General features: G+C 48.7%; 1 protein-coding gene across 1 annotated transcript in view; it reads right to left on the bottom strand.

The window, feature by feature from the left end:
* LOC138735774 (coiled-coil domain-containing protein 152) overlaps positions 1-23,008 on the bottom strand; it is a 242,561-nt gene that overhangs the window by 27,541 nt on the left and 192,012 nt on the right. The window contains exon 8 of the mRNA XM_069884164.1: positions 14,921-15,048. Within this exon, the coding sequence (XP_069740265.1) occupies positions 14,921-15,048 (128 nt within the window). The remainder of the gene's footprint in view (positions 1-14,920; positions 15,049-23,008) is intronic.

Below are 23,008 nucleotides of genomic sequence, written 5' to 3'. Positions count from 1 at the left end.
TCCCTGAAAGTGGCGACAAGGCAGTTTGGATTGTAAAGAGAGCTATTGGCACATTGGGCTTCTGAAAGCAAAGTATTGGATAAAGGAGTTGGGATATAATATTGTGGCTGTGTAAAACATTGGTGAGGCCAAATTTAGAGTGTTGTGTGCAGTTTTGGTCACCTAACTACAGGAAAGATATCAATAAGATGGAAAGAATGCAGAGAAGATTTACTAGGATGTTGCCGGGACTTAAGGAACTGAGTTACAGGGAAAGGTTAAACAGGTTAGGATTTTACTCCCTGGAATGTAGCAGAATGTGTGCAGATTTGATGGAGGTATACAAAATTATGAGGGGTATTTGTGAATGCAAACAGGGTTTTCCATTGAGGTTGAGTGAGACAAGAACTAAAGGACAGAGTGTGGTGGAACACCGTTGGCATGCTGCAGGGGGAAACCTCTGTACCTGCAGGAGTGTAAGGGGACAGGACAACACCTGGCCGGCTGTCAATCAGTCGGCCTGAAGTGATCAAGCCCCACCCAGTCGGGTGTCAATCACCCTCCGGGATGTAAGCCTGCGCCGGCCTCCCGAAGCTCACTCAGAGTTAATGTAGCTACAGCCAGCCTGGCTTTGTGGAAGTCTTTGTGCATTAAAGCCTGTTGTACAATGTTTACCTTGTGTGTGTCTGATTCTGGCTAACAGTGCACCACAATTTAATCCACAAAATTTTCCCACAACTGCCATGGAAAAACTCCTGAGCATGGGGAGCCTCGAAGTCGACCCACACCACCCAGAAGCCCAGACAGGCTTCGCGATCAAGCAGCACATAGTCGAGGCAATCATCGAGGCACACGAAGGAGGCTTCCTGGACTCAGATCGGAAGAGGTTGGTCCTACTCCGGTCAAAGCTGGGTCCCCACGCCTTCCAGGCAACCAAAGGCTGCTCCACGTCAGCCAGAAGAGGCTCCACAAGAGCGCAATGGACACTCTCAAGAACTTGTACAAGTCCCCCATGCCCAAGCCCAGCAACCCAGGGAATCTTACCTGGAACACCTGCGAGAGTTGGCCCGACTGTGACTGGTTGAACCCGGGGTAGGTGCAGAGGATGTCGAGAGGCTGATCCAGGATGCCTTTGTCTGAGGGTTACACTCAAGGGCCATCCGGCAGAAGCTGCTGGAAGACAATATCTACACCCTAACCAAGACAGTGGAGGTGCTCCAAACCCTGGAAGCGACAGCCCTGTACATCGAAGCCTTCAATTCCAGGTTCCCCAGGCTCCCTCATGGCCCTCTCACACTGCAGCTGCAGCCCCAGACCGAGCTAGGGAGGACAATGTTGCTGCGGCAGGCGCCCATTGCCTCTGTAAGTACTTTGGGTCCTGGTGTGGGTCAGACCGACGATCGTGCCAAAACTGCCCGGCTAGGAACTAGTATTGTTCCCGACGTGGCAAGAAAGGCCACTTCGCTAAAGTGTGCCTGTCAAAACCAGCCGGCAGCTCAGCGGCCCTCTATGATCCCCCCTCCCCCATGGACCCCTCCACATGTGCGTGCCAGGCAACGCCATTCTCCCCGCTACGACTTTGACGGTGCAACGTCCAGCCCCGCCAGCGACTGTCGCAGCATGTGCCCCGAGCACCTGGACTAGCCCCCGCCCTCGCCGCTCGCCAAGAACTACAGCGACGTCACTTCCAGCTCACAGTGTGATGTCACTGCCACCAGCCGCAATGACGTCACTTCCTCTGGCGCAAAGAATACGTCTGGGGAAGGAAGCCAGTCATGCAGCACGCTCCCACATGCTGCCACCATCGTGGACCAGGCAGCGGCCGACACGGAGGGCCACCGATGATGATGAAAATGACGTGGTCAACACGGGTAGTGACCAGGCCACCCTACCGACACTCCCCACACCTCCAGATGCCATTGGCTACCGCACGCCACACCCACGAATGATGTCGATATGGTCAACACAGGCAATGACCAGGCCGCCCTACCGACGCTCCCCATGCCTCCGGACGCCATAAATCGCTGCACACAACCAGAGAGTGATGACTCTGACTCCGAGATGGTCCTGGCCGCCAACATGCTGACCAGAGACATCTCTCACGACCTTGGGCGCTCTATGATGGACGTACAAGTCAACAGGCAGGTAACAAAGTGCAGCACCGAGAGCTTCATTCACCTGAGCGTGGCCCACTCCCTGAGATTATAAGTCCACCCCACCACCTGCTCGATCACTCTCGCCACCAAGGATAAGACTGTTGGTACCCTTGGGTGCTGCTCGGCCAATATAACTGTGGGAGGGGAGACTCCCACAGGGTTCATGCTCCTGGTCATGCCCAAACTCTGCGCCCCAGTCATCCTGGGCCTAGATTTCCAGTGCCAACTGCAGAGTGTCACCCTTGCCTTTGGGGGGCCCCAACCTCTACTCATGTTACACACCATGCCAACCTACCAGCCCCGGCCAACCTGCGGCCTCTCCACACTGCGCATCACCCTACCGGCACTTTTCCCACATCTTGTGCTAGGCTGCAAGCCGATCGCCACCAGAAGTAAGCGCTATTACACCGCAGACAGAGACTTCATCAAGGTGGAGGTGTGGCGACTCCTGGCGGAAGGTGTCATAAAGCCCAGTAACAGCCTTTGGAGAGCCCAAGTCCTGGTGGTCAAAGGGGGAAGTAAGCCGAGGATGGTCGTGGATTACAGCCAGCCCATTAACCGGTACACCTAGCTGGATGCCTACCCCCTGCCGAGGATCGTCGAATGGTCAACACGATAGCCTGCTACCAGGTTTTCTCCACGATTTACCTGAAGTCGGCGTATCACCAAATCCCCATCCACTTGAAGGACAAGCCCTACACTGCCTTTGAGGCGGACGGGCGCCTGTACCAGTTCCACCGAGTTCCCTTTGGGGTTACGAACGGGGTCTCTGTTTTCCAGCTCGAGATGGATCGCATAGTAGACCGGCACAAGCAGAAGATGACGTTCCTGTAACTGAATAATGTCACTATCTGCGGCCTTGACAAGCAGGACCACGAATGCTAACCTGGAGAAATTCCTCCAGACAGCCGAGGAGCTGAACCTCACTTACAACAAGGAGAAGTGTGTGTTTAGCACCATCTGCCTCGCCATCCTGGGGTACGTCGTGGCCCATGGAGTCAGTGGCCCAGATCCAGAAAGGATGCACCCGTTAATGGAGTTAGTTACCTCTTCCCCCCACCCCACGCTAAAGGCCCTCTACACGTGCCTTGGCCTTTTCTCTTATTACTTGCAGTGGGACCCTTGCTTCTCGGATAAGATCTGCCCACTGGGCCAAGCTACAACTTTTCCCCTCCCACCTGAGGCACAGACAGCCTTCATCTGCATCAAGCAAGACATTGCGGCACCACGATGCAGGCTATGGATGAGAACTTCCCCTTCCAGGTGGAGAGTGATGCCTCTGAGGTAGCTCTTGCTGCTACCCTCAACCAAGAGGTGTTCCCCGTCACTTTCTTCTCCAGGCCCCTCCACGCCTCTGAGCTAGGGCATTCCACCATTGAAAAGGAGCCCCAGGTGATTGTGGAAGCGGTCAGCCACTAGCACCACTACCTGGCCAGCAGAAGATTCACCCTCCTCACGGACCAGCGGGCCGTGGCACTCATGTTTAACACTACCCACAAGAGCAAGATCAAGAACAACAAGATCCTGCACTGGAGAGTCTAGCTGGCAACCTACAGCTACGACATCCAGTACCGCCCCGGGAAGTTTAACGACTCCCCCGATGCCCTCTCTCGCACCTGCGCGTCAATGCATGACAACAGGCTGCAGGCATTGCATGAGTCCCTCTGCCATCCGGGTGTGACCAGGTTGTACCACTTCATTAAGTCCAGGAACCTGCAGTACACCATCAGGGACGTCAGGGACATGACCGTCAGCCATGATCGTATTGAATGGCAGAGCAGGCTCGATGGGCCATTTTTGGCCTACTCCTGTTCCTACTTTCTATGTTCCTATGTTCCTGTCGGGTCTGCGCGGAGTGTAAACCCTGTTTCTTCCGTCCACCCCAGGCCCATGTCAAAAAGGCTACTCAGCCTTTTGAGCATCTCGGCGTAGACTTCAAAGGGCCCCTGCCTTCCACGTGCCGAAACATCTACTTCCTCACGGTAGTGGACGAATACTCAAGCTTCCCTTTTGTCCCTTGCCCGGACACCTCCACGGCCACCGTCATCAGGGCCCTGGAGCAGATCTTCACCATGTTTGGCTACCCCGCCTTCATAGAAACATAGAAGATAGGAGCAGGAGTAGGCCATTCGACCCTTCGAGCCTGCTCCGCCATTCAACGAGATCATGGCTGATCTTAAAGTTCAGTACCCCGTCCCCGCCTTCTCTCCGTAACCTTTAATACCCTTATACTGAAGAAATAGATCTAATTCCCTCTTAAACATATTTAATGAACCTGCCTCTACTGCCCTCTGTGGCAATGAATTCCACAGATTCACCAACCTCTGGGTATAGAAATTCCTCCTCATCTCGGTCCTAAATGGTTTGCCTATTATCCTCAAACCATGGCCCCGGGTTCTGGATTTTCCCATCCTTGGAAACATCCCATCTGCATCCATTCTGTCCAGTCCTGCCAGAATTTTATAGGTCTCTATGAGATCCCCTCTCAATCTTCTAAACTCCAGCGAGTACAATCCCAATTTGCGCAATCTTTCCTCATAAGTCATTCCTGCCATTCCAGGTATCAGCCTGGTGAATCGCCTCTGCACTCTCTCCATTGCAAGAACATCCTTCCTTAGATAGGATCATCCACAACGACCAGGGGCTAGTTTCATGAGAGACGAGCTGCGCTAGTATCTGATGTCGAGAGGCATCGCAACCAGTTGCACGATGAGCTATAACCCGAGAGGCAATGGGCAAGTGGAACGTGAAAACAGGGTGGTCTGGAAGGCAGTCCTCCTGGCTCTCAGGTCGAAAGGGTGGGCAGTTGAGTACTGGCAGGACGCCCTGCCTGAGGTGCTCCATGCCTTTCGGTCGCTGCTGTGCACGGCTACCAACAAGACCCCTCACGAGCGTCTGTTCTCATTCCCCAGAAAGTCAGCTACTGGAATGTCACTCCCAGCATGGCTCACATCCCCGGGACTGGTGCTCCTGCGTAACCACATACAGACATACAAGGCCAAAGCCCTGGTCGAGCAGGTCTTCCTCCCACCTGCAAACCACAACTACGCCTACGTTAGGTTCGGCAGTGGCAGGGAGGACACCGTCTCAACCAGGGACTTGGCACCAGCAGGAGCACCCACCACACCACGCCACACTCCAGTCCAGGACGATGCTGACTGGGCATACATCCCCATCCCCAGGCAGCTATGGGGCATGCAGGACCTTCTTGACCACCAGGAGCCTGCTTTAGCCCTGGGAAAGGAACCTGCCTCCCCACCCATCCAATACAACCCTCATACGTCGACCCCGGAACCCCCTTCGCGCGGCACCACACCATTCACACAGACACCTGCCCCCAGCACCCCCACTTCCCTTCCAGTGACCAGGAGCCAGTCCTACGACGGTCACAGAGACCCCGGCAGCCGGACCATCTCAACCTGTAAATATTATATGTGTATAGTAGGTATGATTCCTTGTTACTGCCCCCCACCGCCCCCCTGGGACAATTTTAAAGAAGGGGGTGAATGTGATGGTACACCACTGGCCTACTGCAGGGGGAAACACCTGTACTTGAAGGAGCTAAAGGTGATATATTTATGGGGGACATTAGGAGGAACTTCTTCACTCAGAGGGTGGTGAGAATGTGGAATGAGCTGCCAGTAAAGGTGGTGGATGCAGGTTTGAGTTTGACATTTAAGAGAAGATTGGATAGGTACATGGTTTGGAGAGGTATGGAGGGCTATGGTCTGAGTGCAGGTTGATGAGCTAAGGTGGAATAAATAGTACGGCATGGAGATGAGCTGAAGGGCCTGTTTCTGTGCTGTAGTGTTCTATAGCCTTTCTGATATTTTGTTGAAGAAATTTCAGATCATTTGGGAATGGATGTCAGAAAAACAGTATGATAATTCAGAGTAGAGGTGTTGAGATTAGGACTGATGCTATGGAGCCCTGCTCCAAGGAAAGATAAATGCTGTATTCCTGAACTGTGACTGTTGAAGGGCTGTTATAAATGGCTTGTAGATAAATTGCTTTGAGGTTAAGTTTGCAGATAATACAAAGAAAGGTGGAGGGGCAGGTAGTGAGGAGGAAACAGAGAGACTGCAGAGAGGCTTAGAACCATATAACCATTTATGGCATAGAAACAGGCCATCTCGGCCCTACAAGTCCACGCCGGTTCACTGAAACAACTCCGCTAGCTCCCCCCTCCCACTCTCCGCCCATAACCCTCCAACCCCCTCCTATCCATGTATATTTCCAGCCTCCTCTTAAATGAAAGAATTGACTCTGCCTCAACTATTTCCTCTGGAAGATTATTCCATTCAGCCACCACTCTCTGAGTGAAGAAACATCCTCTAATGTTTCTCCTAAAATTTTGCCCCCTTACCCTCAACTTGTGTCCTTTTGTTTCAATCTCCCCTGCTCTCAGGGGGAAGAGTCTACTTGCATCTAGTCTATCTATTCCCTTCATAATTTTAAACACCTCTATCAAATCCCCTCTCAACCGCCTACGTTCCAATGAATAAAGTCCTAACCTCTTCAATCTTTCTCTGTTCTCTAGGTATTTTAAGTTAGGCAACATCCTGGTAAATCTTCTCTGCACCCTCTCCACCTATTCTATATCCTTCCTGTAATTTGGAGACCAGAACTGAACACAATACTCCAAACCTGCCCTCACCAATGCCTTAAATTGTCGCAACATCACTTCCCAGCTCCTATACTCTATGCTACGATTTATGAAGGCTAATATACCAAATGCCTTCTTTAACCCTGTCAACATGGGAATCCAACTTCAAGGAACGCTGCACCATAACTCCAAGATCTCTTTGTTCTTGTACATTCCCCAATGTCCTCCCCTTTGCTACATATGTCCTAATTTGATTATTTTTACCTAAATGAAGCACCTCACATTTCTCTACATTAAATTCCATCTACCATCTTTCAGCCCAAATCTTCTAGACAAACCAAATCCCTCTGTGATCCCTGGAAACCTTCCTCACTATCCACCACTCCCCCCATTTTCATACTGTCTGCATATTTACTTACCCAATTAACCACCCCATCATCCAAATCATTAATATAAATTATGAATAACAGGGGACCTAGCACCGATCCTTGAGGCATGTCATTCCATCTTGACACAGTTGTCCACCATGACCCTCTGCTGTCTCTCCTCCAGCCATTTCTGAACCCATCTTACTATTTCTATATTAATCCCTAGTGACTGAACCTTCCTTACTAACCTTTCATGTGGAACCTTATCAAAAGCTTTGCTAAAATCCAGATAGACTACATCAACTGCCCTACCTTCATCCACCTTTCTTGTCAGTTCTTCGAAAAACTCAACAAGGTTCATCAAACATGACTTCCCCTTCACAAGCCCATGCTGGGTGCTCCTGATCAATCCTTGCTTATCTAGATATTTAAACACACCATTTCTAAGAATACCCTCCATAACTTTCCCTACCTCTGAAGTCAAGCTTACAGGCCTATAATTACTTGGCCGACACCTTGTGCCTTTTTTAAACAAAGGAACTACATTAGCAACCCTCCAATCCACGGCACCACACCCTCCTCCAGTGATCGTTGAAAAATCACTGACAGTGCCTCCACTATTTGCTCCCTGACCTCCCTTAATGTCCTGGGGAAAATCCCATCAGGACCAGGAGACTTATCCACTTTTACTGACCCTAGAAGCTCCAAAACCCTCTCTTTACTAATCCCTCTTTTCCATAACTAAGTCATTTGCCTCACTTATCTCACATAGTCCAATGTCCTTTTCCTTCATGAACACAGATGAGAAAAAATAGTTTAATATCTCTCCCATCTGATACAGTTCCTCGCACAGTTCACCGCTCCCATTTTCCAGCGGTCCTATTCTATCCTTAACCCTCCTTTTAGTATTCACATATCTGTAAAAACCCTTAGGATTTACTTTTACCTTATCAGCTATTGACACCTCATACCTTCTTTTGGCCTTTCTAGCTTCCTTCTTCAGGTTTTTTCTGAAATTGTAGTGACCTATCTGACGACACTACCTTATGCAAGTGGCAATAAATGAGACTGGAGACAGTAGTCAGGAATCAGTCCCTTTATTGTGCTTAACCACAGCTTTTATAGTTCCCTCTGCACGTTTCACACTGAGCCTCCTGGGATGCGGTAGTGACGTTACTTTCCAGCCTCGGATATCGGGTGCCATAAAAAGCACGGCCTCTTATTCTCGCACTTTTCCTAATTGCTGGTGCCTGGCTTGTAGCTGGAGGACTGGGACGTCGTTGGAGGCTATGGGCTCTGGTAATGTGCTTGCTTAACTGTTATGGCTGTGCATGATTCTGTTGTATGCGTGGGGCTCCCGCTACATCACCCCCTCCCCAGAATCGTGGCTGCCAGATGCAGGTCCCTGCTGGTAGTTAAGTCTGGGGCGTCCTCCCGGACATTTCAGAGGTGACGTGACTGGTCTTGAAAGGTCAGTGTGTGCAAGTTTCAGTCGTTCAATTGTGAACATACACTCTTTGCCCCCTATGTCCAATGTAAATTCTACACCTTCTCGCCTGATTACACGAAAGGGGCCCCTCACATGGGCATTGAAATGCTGAGCATTTCTGACCTTTTCAAACCATCACGAATTCTGCAGTCAATAGGTCGTGCGGCACCTGATGTTTGGGGCTCCCGAGATAGGGTTGTGTAATGGAAGATTCTAACCTGTTTTTTTAAACTTGCAGGTCTGGGTTCTGCAAGGCTGAGAACCTGCCTGTGTTTTAGAATCAGCAGACATAAGCTAAATTCCACCAAGGGGCCAGAGATGCTGTTATCTGACGAAAGGACATCTGTGTACCAAGAACATTTAATCTTCCTGGTTGTTTTGGTCACAGACTGTCAGAGGCCTAGCCTTGATGCAAAATAAACCATTGTATTCAAAGTGATAAGCTGAAAATTATTTTATTTGTTAGAAGCCTAGCATGCTAGCTTGCTTGCTTATCTTTCTTGCTGTGCTGGGAATAGGTGCTTGGGTAAGCAGTTTTTGGGTAATATAAGCCATGGTCCCACTGCTGAAGAGAGAGACTCTCCGAGAGGTGGCATCATCTCTCAGCAAGAAGAAGAAGAACTTCTGGAGTCCAGCCAATGTCCCGGTCAGGGGAGGTGGAGAAGCTGCTACCGGCACCCTGACAACCTACTACAAGTGTGCAGTTCTTGCCTCGCTTCGGCAGTTGGGACCAGTCCAAGCGTTGATAAGTATAGTTGGGAAGGGCTTGCATATTGTAGTGTGAAATCAGCTTTTGAATTTGTAATAAACATTTGTATAATCTGAACTGCTCTCGGTGTATGTTTCTATTTTCTTTCGGTAGCTCAAACACTGTGACCAATCTAAAATGAACAAAATGAGAGGTATAAGTTTACCCAAGACAGGTTGTTTCGCCCAATTGCTATCTCTCACAAGACATAAAATATCCAAGTCAGCTGTTTGATTGATGTCACCATCGAAATGTATGTCACCTGGAATGGATAGTGGAGTTCCATAGATCATCTCAGCAGACGAAACTGGCAATCCTTCCTTTGGTGCCGTACGTATTCCCAATAACACCCACGGTAATTCGTCCATCCAGTTTGGCCCCTGCAGCCTTGCCTTAAGTGCTGATTTTAAATGCCTATGGAACCGTTCCACAAGTCCATTTGACTGAGGATGATAGGCGTTTGTGTGGTGTAATTTACTTCCACAGAAATTTGAAATCTGTGTCCACAGATGGGAAGTAAACTGCGTACCTTTATCTGAAGTGATGTGACTAGAAACACCAAATCGTGCAACCCAATTGAAAATAAAGGTCCATGCACATGTCTCCGTGTCTGCTCCTTGCATAGGGATTGCCTCCGGCCATCAACTAAATTGGTCAATAACAGTAAATAAATATCTCATCCCTTGACAGACCAGCAATGGTCCAACTACATCCACGTGGACGTGCTGAAATTTTGCATCCACCGCGGAGAATCTTTCAGGCGGTACATCTGTGTCTGTGAATTTTAGCTTTTTGGCACTGAAGGCAAGTCTTGGCCTACAGGGTGACATGTCTCCTTAGACCGTGTCACAAATAATGATTTGACACTAGTTTAACGGAAGATCTAATGGAAGGATGCGAAAGATTATGTATATCATCGAAGATCTTCCTGCGCCAGCTAACTGGTAGAAGGGTCTAGGGTGTCCTGTGGAAATTTCGCAAAGGAGTGTGAGACCGCTTGGCTCAGTAGTGATTTCCTCAACCTGGAGACTTGTAACAATGGTTTTGTAGGCTTGTACCTCCTCATCCCACTGCTGGTCTTCCGCCAACTGTGCCATGTCGATTCCACCCTGGACTGCAGAGACAGTTGGTCTCGATAGGGCATCTGCCACCGGATTGGAAAAACCAGCCACGTACCAAATGTCAGTCAAGAACTCAGAGATGAAAGACAATTGACGTTGCTGCCTCGCGGACCATGGGTCAGATATCATACTCATGGCCTGCATGAGAGGTTTACGATCAGTAAAGTCCATAAACACTCGACCCTCCAGCATGTATCTGACATGTCGCACCGCCAAATACAATGACAGCAATTCTCGGTCGAATGTGCTATGTCTCATCTCTGTAGGTCGAAGATGTCTGCTATAAAACACAAGTGGCACCCATTCTCCTTTTACGTGTTGTTGCAACACTCCATCAATTGCATGCTCGGATGTGTCTGTAGTTAGCGAAAGGGGCGCTTCATGATCTGGGTGGGCAAGACTTGCCGCAGATGCTAAAGAATACTTAGTTTTTATGAAAGCCATGTCCGCCTCCTCATCCCAATGGAATATATTTGATTTTTTTCTATTTAATAGGTCAAACAGTGGGCGCATCCTGGCTGCCGCTCCTGTAATGACACAATGGTAAAAGGTAACCTTTCCTATAAATCATTGCAAATCCTTCCTAGTAAGAGGCCGGGGAAACTTGCTTGTGACAATCACTTTGTCCGGCAATGGTATAGTTCCAGTACGAGAAATCCTGTGGCCGAGAAAATCAATTACAGCTGTATCGAATTGGCATTTAGTGGGGTTGACTGTAATCTAGCGAACAGGAGATGGAGGTGTCGTTTATGTGATTCCTCATCCGGGCTCGCTATGAGGATGTCATCCAAATATACGAAGGTTCCTTCTAGGTCCCTAGTGACAACGTCCATCAATCTTTAAAACGTCTGGGCTGCGTTCTTCAGACCAAACAGCATTCTGATAAATTCAAAGAGACTAAAGGGGGTTATAATAGCAGTCTTTGCAACATCCACAGGGTGAACTGGAATCTGATAGTGTCCCTTCACTAAATCTACTTTGGAAAATAAAGTAGCATTAGCCAACAGGGCTGAGAAATCTTGAATATGAGGGATTGGATAGTGGTCGGGGACGGTTATATCATTCAACCGCCTGTAGTCCCCACATGGCCGCCAACCACCGCAGTTTTTAGGCACCATGTGAAGGGGTGAAGCCAACTTTTGGACCTGCATCCCACCCCTAATTCCTCCATTACTGTGAACTCTGGTCTTGCAATTGAAATGGTCTTTTGGAAGCCTACAAGCCTGACCATAAACAGGTGGACCAGTTGTATCAATAATATACACCATGCCACGGCTTATGATCCTGAACATTAGTCGTCAAGAGTCCCGGGAACTCTTTAAGTATCGAGGCATATGCATCCTTGCTGAATCGCCTGAACTCTTAATGGTTGGAAAGAACGACGCATTCTCTTAAGGGGAAAACTTTGGAAGTTAGCCGTGTTTATCAGACGGCATTTATGTATATCCACCAGGAGACCATACTCTCTCAAAAAATCCGCGCCTAACAGGAAAACCTACTGAGGCCACCATGCATTTCCAGTAGAATATTGCTGAACCCATATATATCGTGACCTTCCTCATTCCGAAAGTAGGAATCATGGTACCATTAACTACTGAAAGTGGTGGAGTATGTGCCAACTCAAACTGTGTCGGAGGAACAATACTGAACTCAGCTCCCATATCTATCAAGTAATCCACCCCCGAAATCACATATGTAAATAAAGTAGACCTTGTTCTGTGCCAACCGCCGAAGCCACTAACGGCGGTTGGCAGGTCTGTTTCCCGGATGTGGTGGTGAACCTGGCTAAGTGCAAGGACTCTTTCATCTATAGGCAGAGCGATCCTACTGGTGATGATAAAAACAATATACAGAACTCTTGTTTCCTTGATCGTTGTACTGCCGCACATGCCGGTGGTCTTGGCATTTCAGGGGGGTTGGACAATTCTGCCACACAGATGGGCTGCACCTGCAATCTGTTAGCCTGTGGAAGGCCATAAAGTCGGTCGGCCTCTCTTGCCAGCAAATGCAGTTCTGCAAAATTCATGTGCGCCACACCCGCCGCCACATGCACTGGTAATTTCGATAAAAACAGTGTCTCGAAAAGAAAGCAATCTGTATGGCCTGCGGCTAGTTTTACCAGTTCTTGCATTAACTGGGATGGACTACGGTTCCCCAGTTCTTGCGTATTCAAAATTCTTATAGCCCGTTCATGACGAGAGAGCTCAAATGTTTTCAACAGAAAGTCCCGGAATCTCGTGTACTTCTGGTCCACTGGCAGGTTGTTGATAAATGAACTCACCCTTGCTGTAGTTGTAGTATCTAATGCACTCACAACGTGCCAATATCTTGTGTCCTCAGATGTAATGTTCCGAAGCACAAATTGCACTACAGCCAACTGCAGACAGCTACGTGGCTGATCCAACCAGAATGGAGGCAGGCGGACTGCTACTGCATTAACCACCACCGGTGCTGCTGCCAGCGAGGCTGCGTCAACCTCCACCTTTGAAGTCGTCAGTTACTTGTCCATGTCAGTGAGGTGGGACTCAGTGAGGGTGAAGCCCGTCGAGGTCACCAAAATATGTAGTGGCCTATCTGACGACACTACCTTGCGCAAGTGGCAATAAATGACACTGGAGACAGTAGAGTCAGGAATCATTCCCTTTATTGTGCTTAACCACAGCTTTTATAGTTCCATCTGCACGTTTCACGCCGAGCCCTCTGGGATGTGGTAGTGACGTCACTTTCCAGCCTCGGGAGTCGGGTGCCATAAAAAGCGCAGACTCTTATTCATGCGATTTTCCTAATTGCTGATGCCTGATCTGCAGCTGGAGGACTGAGACGTCGTTGGAGGCTACGTGCTCTGGTAATGCGCTTGCTAAACTGTTATGGCTGTGCACGATTCTGTTGTACGTGTGGGGCTCCCACTACACAATCTATGTAATAATCATACATCTTATTCTTTTTTTGCTTTTTAAATTTAGTAAGTACCCCCTTCTTATCCCAAACCAACTTCCTTATTTTTCCAGAAAACCACGGTTCCCTTAAGCTTTTGGCCTTGCCTTTCGATCTGACTGGCACGTAAAGATCCTGTTCTCTCAATATCTCCTCTTTAAATACCCTCCAAATCTCCTCCACATCTCTTCCAGAAAAAAGATCAGCCTTCTTCAAATCTGGCCTTCCCCCACTCAAAGACCTTCAACCTTGGACCTGACCTATCCCTTTCCATATTTAAGTTGAAGCTAATGGACCCATGATCACTGGATCCAAAGTTCTCACCAACGCACACTTCCGTCATCTGCCCTATTCCGTTCCCTAACAATAGATCTAACACTGCCTCCCCTCTGGTAGGCACCTCAACATACTGCTGTAAAAAGCAATCCTGAACACATTGTACAAAGACGAAGTCATCCTGTCCTCTCACTGATAGATTTAGAGAATGGGCAAAGAAGTGGAAAATGAAATACAATGCTGGGAAGTGTACAGTCACGCACTTTGGTAAAAGGAATACAAGGGCCAACTATTATTTAGATGTGGAGAAAATTCAAAATATGAAGCTGCAAAGGGACTTGGGATCCTCGTACAGGGAACCCTAAAGGTTGACCCCCAGGATGAGTTGGTGGTGAAGAAAGCAAATGCAATGTTGACATAATATCTAGAGGGATAGGATACAGGAGCAGGGACGGGATGTTGAGACTTTATAAGGCCCTGGTGAGGCCTCACTTGGATACAGGGAAAGTTTTGGGCTCCTTATTTAAGAAAGAATGTGCTGGCATTGGAGAGGGTTCAGAGAAGATTCACAAGGACAATTCCAGGAATGAAGGGATTAGCACATGAGGAACATTTAACAACTCTTGGACTGGACTCCTTGGAGTTCAAAAGAATGAAAGGATACTTTGTCGAAACATTTCAAATGTTGAAAAGCCTGGATAGAGTAGGTGTGGCAAAGTTGCTTCCCATGGTAAGGGGAACTAGGACAAGAGGTATTGAAGGGCACAGAGATGCAGAGGAATTTCTTTTGCTAGACAGTGGAGAACCTTTGGAATTCACTACCATGGGCAGCTGTGGAAGCCAAGTTGAAGGGCGTATCTAAGGCAGATAGGTAACAGAATAGTCAGTTTATCCAGGGTTATGGAGATAAAGTGGGGCTGAGTGGGAGAATGGAATGATGAGAAAACTCGATGGGCCAAATGGCCTACTTCTGCCTGTTTTTAACTTCTCAGGCACTATTATGTTTTGCAATTAATTATTTGGAAAGAACTCCCTGCATCCCACCTCAACCCACCCTACCCACTGGATTTAAGCTTGATCAGTAAGGATGTGAAAGGTTATGGGGAGAGAGCAGGGAAAAGGAGTTTTGAGGAAAATGGTGCTGCAGACTCAATGGGTTGAATGGCCTAATTCTGCTCTTGGTCGACCGGTCTGAGCTGAGCAGACGCTTCATTTCACATGCAATTAAAAACTCTGCACCTACCTCCATTTGCAGTTTGATGATCTCACTTTGCTTTTCTTTCTCTTGAGAACTTATGTGCTTATTTAGTCGCTGAATCTCGGTTTCCTTTTTGTCAATAATCTTGTTGAGTTCAGCCTCTTTTAATTCAACTGGTAATAATAGTTACAAATTAATGAAGCAAAAGTAAATCACAGCATCAAGCTTTACAGTTAAACGTGAAGGCAGAGTACATGGTTAATGGCAGGATTTTTAACAGTGTGGGAGAACAGAGGGACCTTGAGGTGAAAATCCATCGATTTCTCAAGGTTTCTGTGCAGGTTGATTGACAGGATATTTAAGAAAGCTTCAGGTATGCTGGCCTTCATTTCTCGGGGGATTGAGATCAAGATCTGTGAGGTAATGTTGCAGCACTCTCATACTCTGGTAAAGCCAAACTTGGAACATTGTGTTCAGTTTTGGTCACCTCATGTCAGGAAGGATGTGGAAGCTATGGAGAGGGTGCAGAGAAGATTCACCAGGATATTGCCTGGAATGGAGATCGTCTTATGAGGCAAGATGAGTAGAGCTGGGGCTTTTCACAGGATGAGAGGAGACTTAATAGAGGTCTACAAGATTATAAGAGGCATAGACAGGATGGACAGCCAGCAGCCTTTTTCTGGGGAAAGACTAGCAAGCACCAACACACCAGAGGTGAGGGGAGGAAAGTTTCGGGGAGACATCAGTTAGGTTTTTTATACAGAGTAGTGGGAGCCTGCAATGCATTTCCGGGGTTGGCGGAGGAGGCTGATACAATAATGACATTTAAAAGACTATGAGCCAGGCACATGGTTGATAAAAAAAATAGAGGAATGTAGGGTTGAGGTCAAGGTTTTGTTTTTTGACTAGGTTTGGGAGAGGATCAATCTAACCAATATTGAAACATCAGGGATTGTAACAGTCCTATAAATCAACATATAGATTGGCACATCATAAGATGAAGTACTGTGTCGTCATGTTCTGTTCGATGTTCGAAAGAAACACAGTAAATAAGAGCAGAAATTGTCCAGTTGACCTTTCAAGCCTGCTACATGGTTGAACCTCTCAGCAGCATGTTCCCAATCTGTCTGAATAGCCTTGTTGTACTTGTCCAGGAATCTACCCACTTCCCTCATATATATATTCAGTCTCTGCAGCCTTTCGAAGTGCAGCAAACCAACAGCTATGCTTTCTAGTATTTACATTTCCACTCCAGCAAAAGGTTCTTTTGTAGCGACACATCGCGGCGGCATTAGGGCCAGCGCTCCCAGCAGCGAGCACAACCAGGGGCCAGCAGACCGCGCAGCAGCACTGGCCCTAGCGTGAACTGGCAGTCAGGAGGCGAAGGCATCATAGGGTCAGCATTCCCAACATGGTGCTGGACCCGCTGCACAGCCAACTAGAGAGGGGCAAGTGTGCGGGGAAGATGGCATTGTCATGTAAGAATGTATCCGTGCGTGGGAGACCAGCTATTGTTATGCAAGCGGTGACGTTAGCAAGCAGGGGCAAACGACGGGAACACGAATAATATGAAAGTCGGGCTTTCAGCCAAATAAAGCAGAGCTCTACCTGATTACACTCGTGTGTGTGTGTGTGTGGGTGTGCATGCGTGTGCATGCGCACACGAGTGGCATGTGGCAACAATTGTGGCCTCACGATTTAGACGGCATCAAAACCGCAATGATGAGAGAACCAGCAGTCCACACAGTGTCCCTGAAGCTGCCAACCTTCTGGACAAATTGGCTATGTATGTGGTTTCATCAGGCTGAGGCACAGTTTTACATATGCCAGATCACAGCAGAGTCCATCCCGTAACACCATGTGGTGAGCGCCATGAACCAGGACACGGCAAGCTGGGTAGCCAATTTCATCCAGCAGCTCTTGTTGGAAGGTGTCTACACTACTTTCAAGGCCTTTCTCATCGAAACCTTCACACTCTCAAGGCGTGAGAGAGGTGCACATCTTCTCCACTTGGATGGGCTGGGGGACAGGCCCCCATCAGTCCTCATGATCAACATGCTAGCCCTCATTGGGAAGCATGAATCCTGCATAATGTTTGAGCAGGCATTCTTAGAACAACTACTTGAAGACAATTAACTGCTTCTGGTGGATGCCGACTTCCGTGACCCCTGGAAGGTCGTAGCATGAGCGGACATCCTCGTGGGACTCATCGGCAAACCCTGCGGTCAGAACCAGATTGACCCACTGAGAGAACAGCAATCCCACAAGAGAGGTGAGCCCAACCACCAGTGGTGCTTTTACCACCAGCGATGGGGCTCCGGATCCCCCCATGTAGGTTTCAAGGAAACGCCGAAGCCAGCTGTCGCTGATGACCATGATGGCTGGCCAACAAGATAGCATCCTGTATGTGAGGGACTGTCAATCCAGATGGCAGTTCCTTGTGGACATGGGGGCAGAGGTCAGCACCTTACCCCCATTGGGGCAGGACATCAGAAACAGATGGGGGCCCCATACTGGGGCTTCCAACAGCAGCACAGTCAGGATCTGCTGCACACGCAAGGTCCAGCTACAGATGGGTGACAGCCTCTTTTCATGGGTGTTCACATTGGCAGCAGTGGAGCAGCCGCTCCTCGAGGCAGACTTCCTCTGCACCTACAGTCTGCTGGTGGACCTGAAAGGTCGGAGACTGGTCCACACACAGAGACTTTCCAAACTGTCCCCCTCAAGGATGCCAGGCTCCCGGCTCCCCTCCTTGGCTTGGTGCAACGATCCATGGACAAATACACCAAGATCCTCACAGAGTTCCCAGCAGTGATTACCCCCAGTTCACCACAGAGATGCCCCGGCATGGCGTGAGGCATTACATCCTTACCCAAGGCCCACTGCTCCATGCACAAGCAAGATGACTCCCCCCAGAGAAGCTCCAACTAGCAAAGGAGTTGTTCAAGAAGCTGGAAGAGCTTGGCATAGTACGGCATCAGATAGCCCATGAGTTTCTTCCCTGCACATGGTGCCCAAGGTCACTGGGGGTTGGAGAACATGCAGTGACTACCGTCGTCTCAATGAGGCCACCACGCCACATCGTTACCCTGTGCTGAACAAGACTTTGCAGCCAACCTGCATGGGCAAAAGTCTTCTCAAAAGTGGATCTCGTGCGGGGATACCATCAGATCCAAGTACATCCTGACGACATCCCTAAGACCACCTTCATCATCCGATTCTGCCTGTTCAAGTTCTTGCACATGCCATTCGGGCTGAAGAATGCCACGCAAACCTTCCAGCGGCTGATGGACATGGTGGGCTGAGACTTGGATGGCACCTTCGTCTATCTGGATGACATTCGCATGGAGAGCAAAGACCGGCAAGAACACTTGGTGTACCTCTCCGCAACCTCTTCACCTGGTTGAATGAGTTTGGACTGACGATCAACCCAGCCAAATGCCAGTTTGGCTTGGAGACTATCGACTTCCTGGGCTATAGGGTAACCAAGGAAGGGGCCACACCATTGCCCAGCAAAGTGGAGGCCATTCAAAAGATTCCAAGGCCAAACATGACTAGGACTGCAAGAGTTTGTTGGGATGGTCAACTTTTATCGCAGGTTCATCCCCACGGCTGCTGGGATCATGCGACCCATGTTCGCCTGGATGGCAGGTAAGGCCAAGGATGTAACATGGGACAAAGAGTCGGCGGAAGCCTTCAAGAAGGACAAGGAAGCCCTGGTGGGTACTGGTCTTTTGAGACACCCCAGGCCAGATGATCCAATGGTCCTAATGGTAGAAAAAAAAGAAATTTTGTGGGTACAGAGTAGTTATGTCCCAGTCTAGATCAAAGGAAAGGCTGGAAGTCATAGGGAGGCTTGGTTTTCGAGGAATATTGGAAATTTGGTTAGGAGAAAAAGGGAGGTGTACAAGAGGTATAAAGAGCAGGGAGCTGAGAAGTTGAAGGAGGACTACAAGGAGTGTAGAAGGAATCTTAAGAAAGAAATTAGAAAGGCCAAAAAAAGGCACGAAGAGGCTTTGGCTGACAGAGTAAAAATAAATCCAAAGGGTTTCGAAAAGTACATTAAAAGTAAAAGATTAGTGAGAGATAAAATTGGACCCCTTGTAGATAGTGAGGGTAGGCTGAGTGAGAAGTCTGAGGAAATGGGGGAAAGTTTGAATGATTTCTTTGCATCGGTATTCATTAGGGAAAAAAAATGTTGAACCAGTTGAAGTAAAGAAAAATAGTGGGGAGGTCATGAAGCATATAAGGATAACCGAGGAGGTAGTGATGGCTGTGTTAAAAAAGATAAAGGTGGATAAATCTCCTGGACCAAACAAAATATTCCCTAGGACACTCAGGGAGGCTAGTGGAGTGTTAGTGGGGCCATTAACAGAGATATTTAGGATGTCACTGGCCACGGGGGTGGTGCCAAAGGATTGGAGGGTGGCGCATGTGGTTCCTCTGTTTAAGAAAGGGTCCAAATGCAAACCTGGGAATTATAGGCCTGTAAGTCTGACGTCTGTGGTGGGCAAGTTGATGGAAAGTGTTCTGAGGGATGCTATTTACAAATTTTTGGAGGTACAGGGATTGATAGGGAGTAATCAGCATGGTTTTGTCAGGGGTAGATCATGCTTGACAAACCTGATTGAGTTATTCGAGGGGGTTACAAAAAAGGTTGATGAAGGGAAAGCTGTGGATGTTGTCTATTTGGACTTTAGTAAAGCTTTTGACAAAGTTCCCCACAGGAGGTTAGGAAAAAAGGTGGAGGCATTAGGAATAAATAAAGTGGTAGTGAAATGGATTCAGCAGTGGTTGGATGGGAAGTGTCAGAGAATAGTGGTAGAAAATTGTTTGTCCAATTGGAGGCCGGTGACTAGTGGAGTTCCTCAGGGTTCGGTCCTGGGTCCACTATTATTTGTTATATATATTAACGATCTGGATGTAGGGGTGGAGAATTGGATAAGCAAGTTTGCGGATGACACAAAGATTGGTGGTGTTGTGGACAGTGAGGTAGATTACCGTAGATTAAAAGGTGATTTAGGAAGGCTGGAGGTGTGGATTGAGAAATGGCTGATGGAATTTAATACAGGTAAGTGTGAGGTGCTACATTTTGGAAAGGCAAATTTAAATAGGTCATATACATTGAATGGTAGACAATTGAGGAGTGCAGAGCAACAAAGGGATTTAGGAGTTATGGTAAATAGTACCCTCAAGGCTGATACTCAGGTAGATGGTGTGGTGAAGAAGGCATTTGGAGTGTTTGCCTTCATAAATCGGAGTATTGAATTCAAGAGTAGGGAGGTTATGATGAAATTGTACAAGGCATTGGTGAGGCCAAATTTGGAGTACTGTGTACAGTTTTGGTCACCAAATTATAGGAAAGATATAAACAAAATAGAGAGAGTGCAGAGAAGGTTCATGAGAATGTTGACAGGATTTCAGGGTCTGAGTTACAGGGAAAACTTGTGCAGACTTTTTTCTCTGGAGCGTAGAAGATTGAGAGGAGACTTGATAGAGGTGTTTAAGATTTTAAAAGGGACAGACAGAGTAAATGTGGATAGGCTTTTTCAATTAAGAAAGGGGGAGATTCAAACTAGAGGGCATGGTTTAAGATTGAAAGGAGAAAATTATAAGGGGAACATGAGGGGAAATTTCTTTACGCAGAGGGTGGTGGGGATGTGGAATGAGCTTCCGACAGACGTGGTCGAGGCAGGATCATTGGTTACATTTAAGGAAAGACTGGATCGTTACATGGATAGGAGGGGACTAGAGGGGTATGGACCGGGTGCTGGTCAGTGGGACTAGGAGGGTGGGGATTTGCTACGGCATGGACTAGTAGGGCCGAACTGGTCTGTTCTGTGCTGTAAGTGGTTATATGGTTATATGGTTATAGATGCCTCAGGCACAGCGATTGGCGGTATTCTGGCGCAGCAGATTGAAAGGAGCTGGCGACTGCTGGCTTTCTTCAGCAAACATCTGTGGTCTCTGGAACTGAAGTACAGTGCTTTCAACAGAGAGCTACTGGTGCTGTACTTAGCCATCTGCCACTTCCGGTACTTCCACAAAGGCAGGAGATTCATAGCCTTCACCGACTACAAACCCTTAACCTTTGCCCTGATCAGATCACCAACAGTGTCATCTATCATATATCTGAGTATACCACAGGAGCGCATCATGTCTCGGGCAAGGAGAACGTGGTGGCGGACGCCTTATCCAGACAGAACATCCATGTGCTATTGTAGGGAGTGGACTTTGTGGCGCTGGTGAAGGCGCAGCAAGACGACGCAGAGATGCCCCAGTACAGGACAACCATCTTGGGACTGCAACTACAGGACATCCCGGTCATCACAGGTAACAGCACCATCCTGTGTGATGTGGCCACCAGACAGCTCAGACTTATTGTTCCAGCGGCTTGGAGACAAGAAGTTTTCCATTCCATCCATGGGCTGGCTCATCCATTCATTGGGGCCATGGTTAGACTGGTGGCCAGGAAATATGTGTGGAATGGTCTCCAGAAACAAGTCAGCAGGTGGGCGAATGCATGCATGCAGTGCCAAACAGCCATGGTGCGGCGGCATACCAGAGTCACACTACTGTATTTCGAGCCCACAGAGCGAAAGTTTAACCTTGTCCACGTGGACACTGTGGGACCCCTACCAGTATCCCAGGGGTTCCGCTACCTGTTCACAATGGTGAATCATTTCACCAGGTGGCCAGTAACAGTCCCGATGGCAGACACCTCCATGACTTTGTGCGCCAGGCATAACCTCCCACATTACATCGGATGGAGGGACCCAGTTCACCTCTAGCTTATGATCTGACCTCACAAGTCTGTGGGGCGCTCAACTACACCACACAACAGCCTATCACCCTCAATCAAATGGGCTGGTGGGGCATTTCCATAGGCACCTCAAGTCCGCACTCATGGCCACACTGCAAGGACCCAACTAAGTAGACGAGCTACCATGGGCACTGCTAGGAATCTTCATGGTGCCCAAAGAGGACCTCAACACCTCCTCCGCTGAGCTTGTGTATGGAACCCCATTGGTGGTCCCCGGGGAATTCGCACCATCTCCAGACAAGTAACCAGATGACACAGTAGCATCCTCTGCAAGCTACAGAAATGAGTCGGCTACCTGGCCCCGACTCCACCGACCAGGCGCGGACAAGTGAGGGCCAACATACTCAAAGACCTGCAGGACTGTGAGTATGTTTTCATTCCCAGGGGTCGACACTGCCCAACTCTACAGAGGCTGTACGACGGTCCATTCCAGATCATACGCAACAACAGTGCCATGATCGAACTGGAGGTTGAAGACAAGATAGAGGTCTTCACTATGGACAGGTTAAAGCCAGCACACCTGGACCTGGCTCACCCAGTTAAGATGCCAGCACCATACAGAAGAGACAGACTGCCAGAGCCCACAGAGACGTTACTGCGGGCACCCAAGACAATACCACCAGCTCTGGTGGGGGGTGGGGGTGTGTCATGTAGCAGCACACCACTGCGGCATTCAGGCTAGCACTCCAGGCGACGAGCAAAACCAGAGACCAGCAGACCGTGCAGCGGCACTGGCTCCAGCAAAAACCGGCGGTCGGGAGGCTAAGGCAGTATAGGGTCCAGCATCCCCAACGTGGCGTTGGACCTGCTGCACAGCCAACAGAGAGGGACAAGCATGTGGGGAAGAAGGCATTGTCATGTAGGAATGTACTCGTGCGCGGGTGACCCACTATTGTTATGCAAGTGGTGACGTTTGCAAACGGACAGATGGCGGGAATATGAACAATATAAAAGTCGGGCTTTCAGCCCCAATAAAGCGGAGCTATACCTGACTACACTCGTGTGCGTGTCTTTACTTCAAGTAGCGCATGGCTACACTTTGTTAATTTTAATTTAGCAAACAGCATGGTAAGTGGCCTTTCCGGCCTATGAGCCTGTTTCCCCAAATGACTCCATAGCTGGCATCAGAACGTCAAAATGGGGGGTATTAGGGTAACCACGGGTTGGGGGGGTGGCACAAACTAACGTTCAAAAACTCTCTCAGCAGGAGGGGGCATGAATCTCCTCTGGGCACCACCGTCACACTTCCCCCCCTCCCTCTGACGTAACGGACAAATATGCATGCTCATATCACATGGAGGTGAAATCAC

This window comes from Narcine bancroftii, chromosome 1 (assembly GCF_036971445.1).
Source record: "Narcine bancroftii isolate sNarBan1 chromosome 1, sNarBan1.hap1, whole genome shotgun sequence".
In the NCBI taxonomy this organism is placed as follows: domain Eukaryota; kingdom Metazoa; phylum Chordata; class Chondrichthyes; order Torpediniformes; family Narcinidae; genus Narcine; species Narcine bancroftii.
Note: the sequence above shows the minus strand (reverse complement) of the source record. Positions and strands in the feature narration are given on the sequence as shown.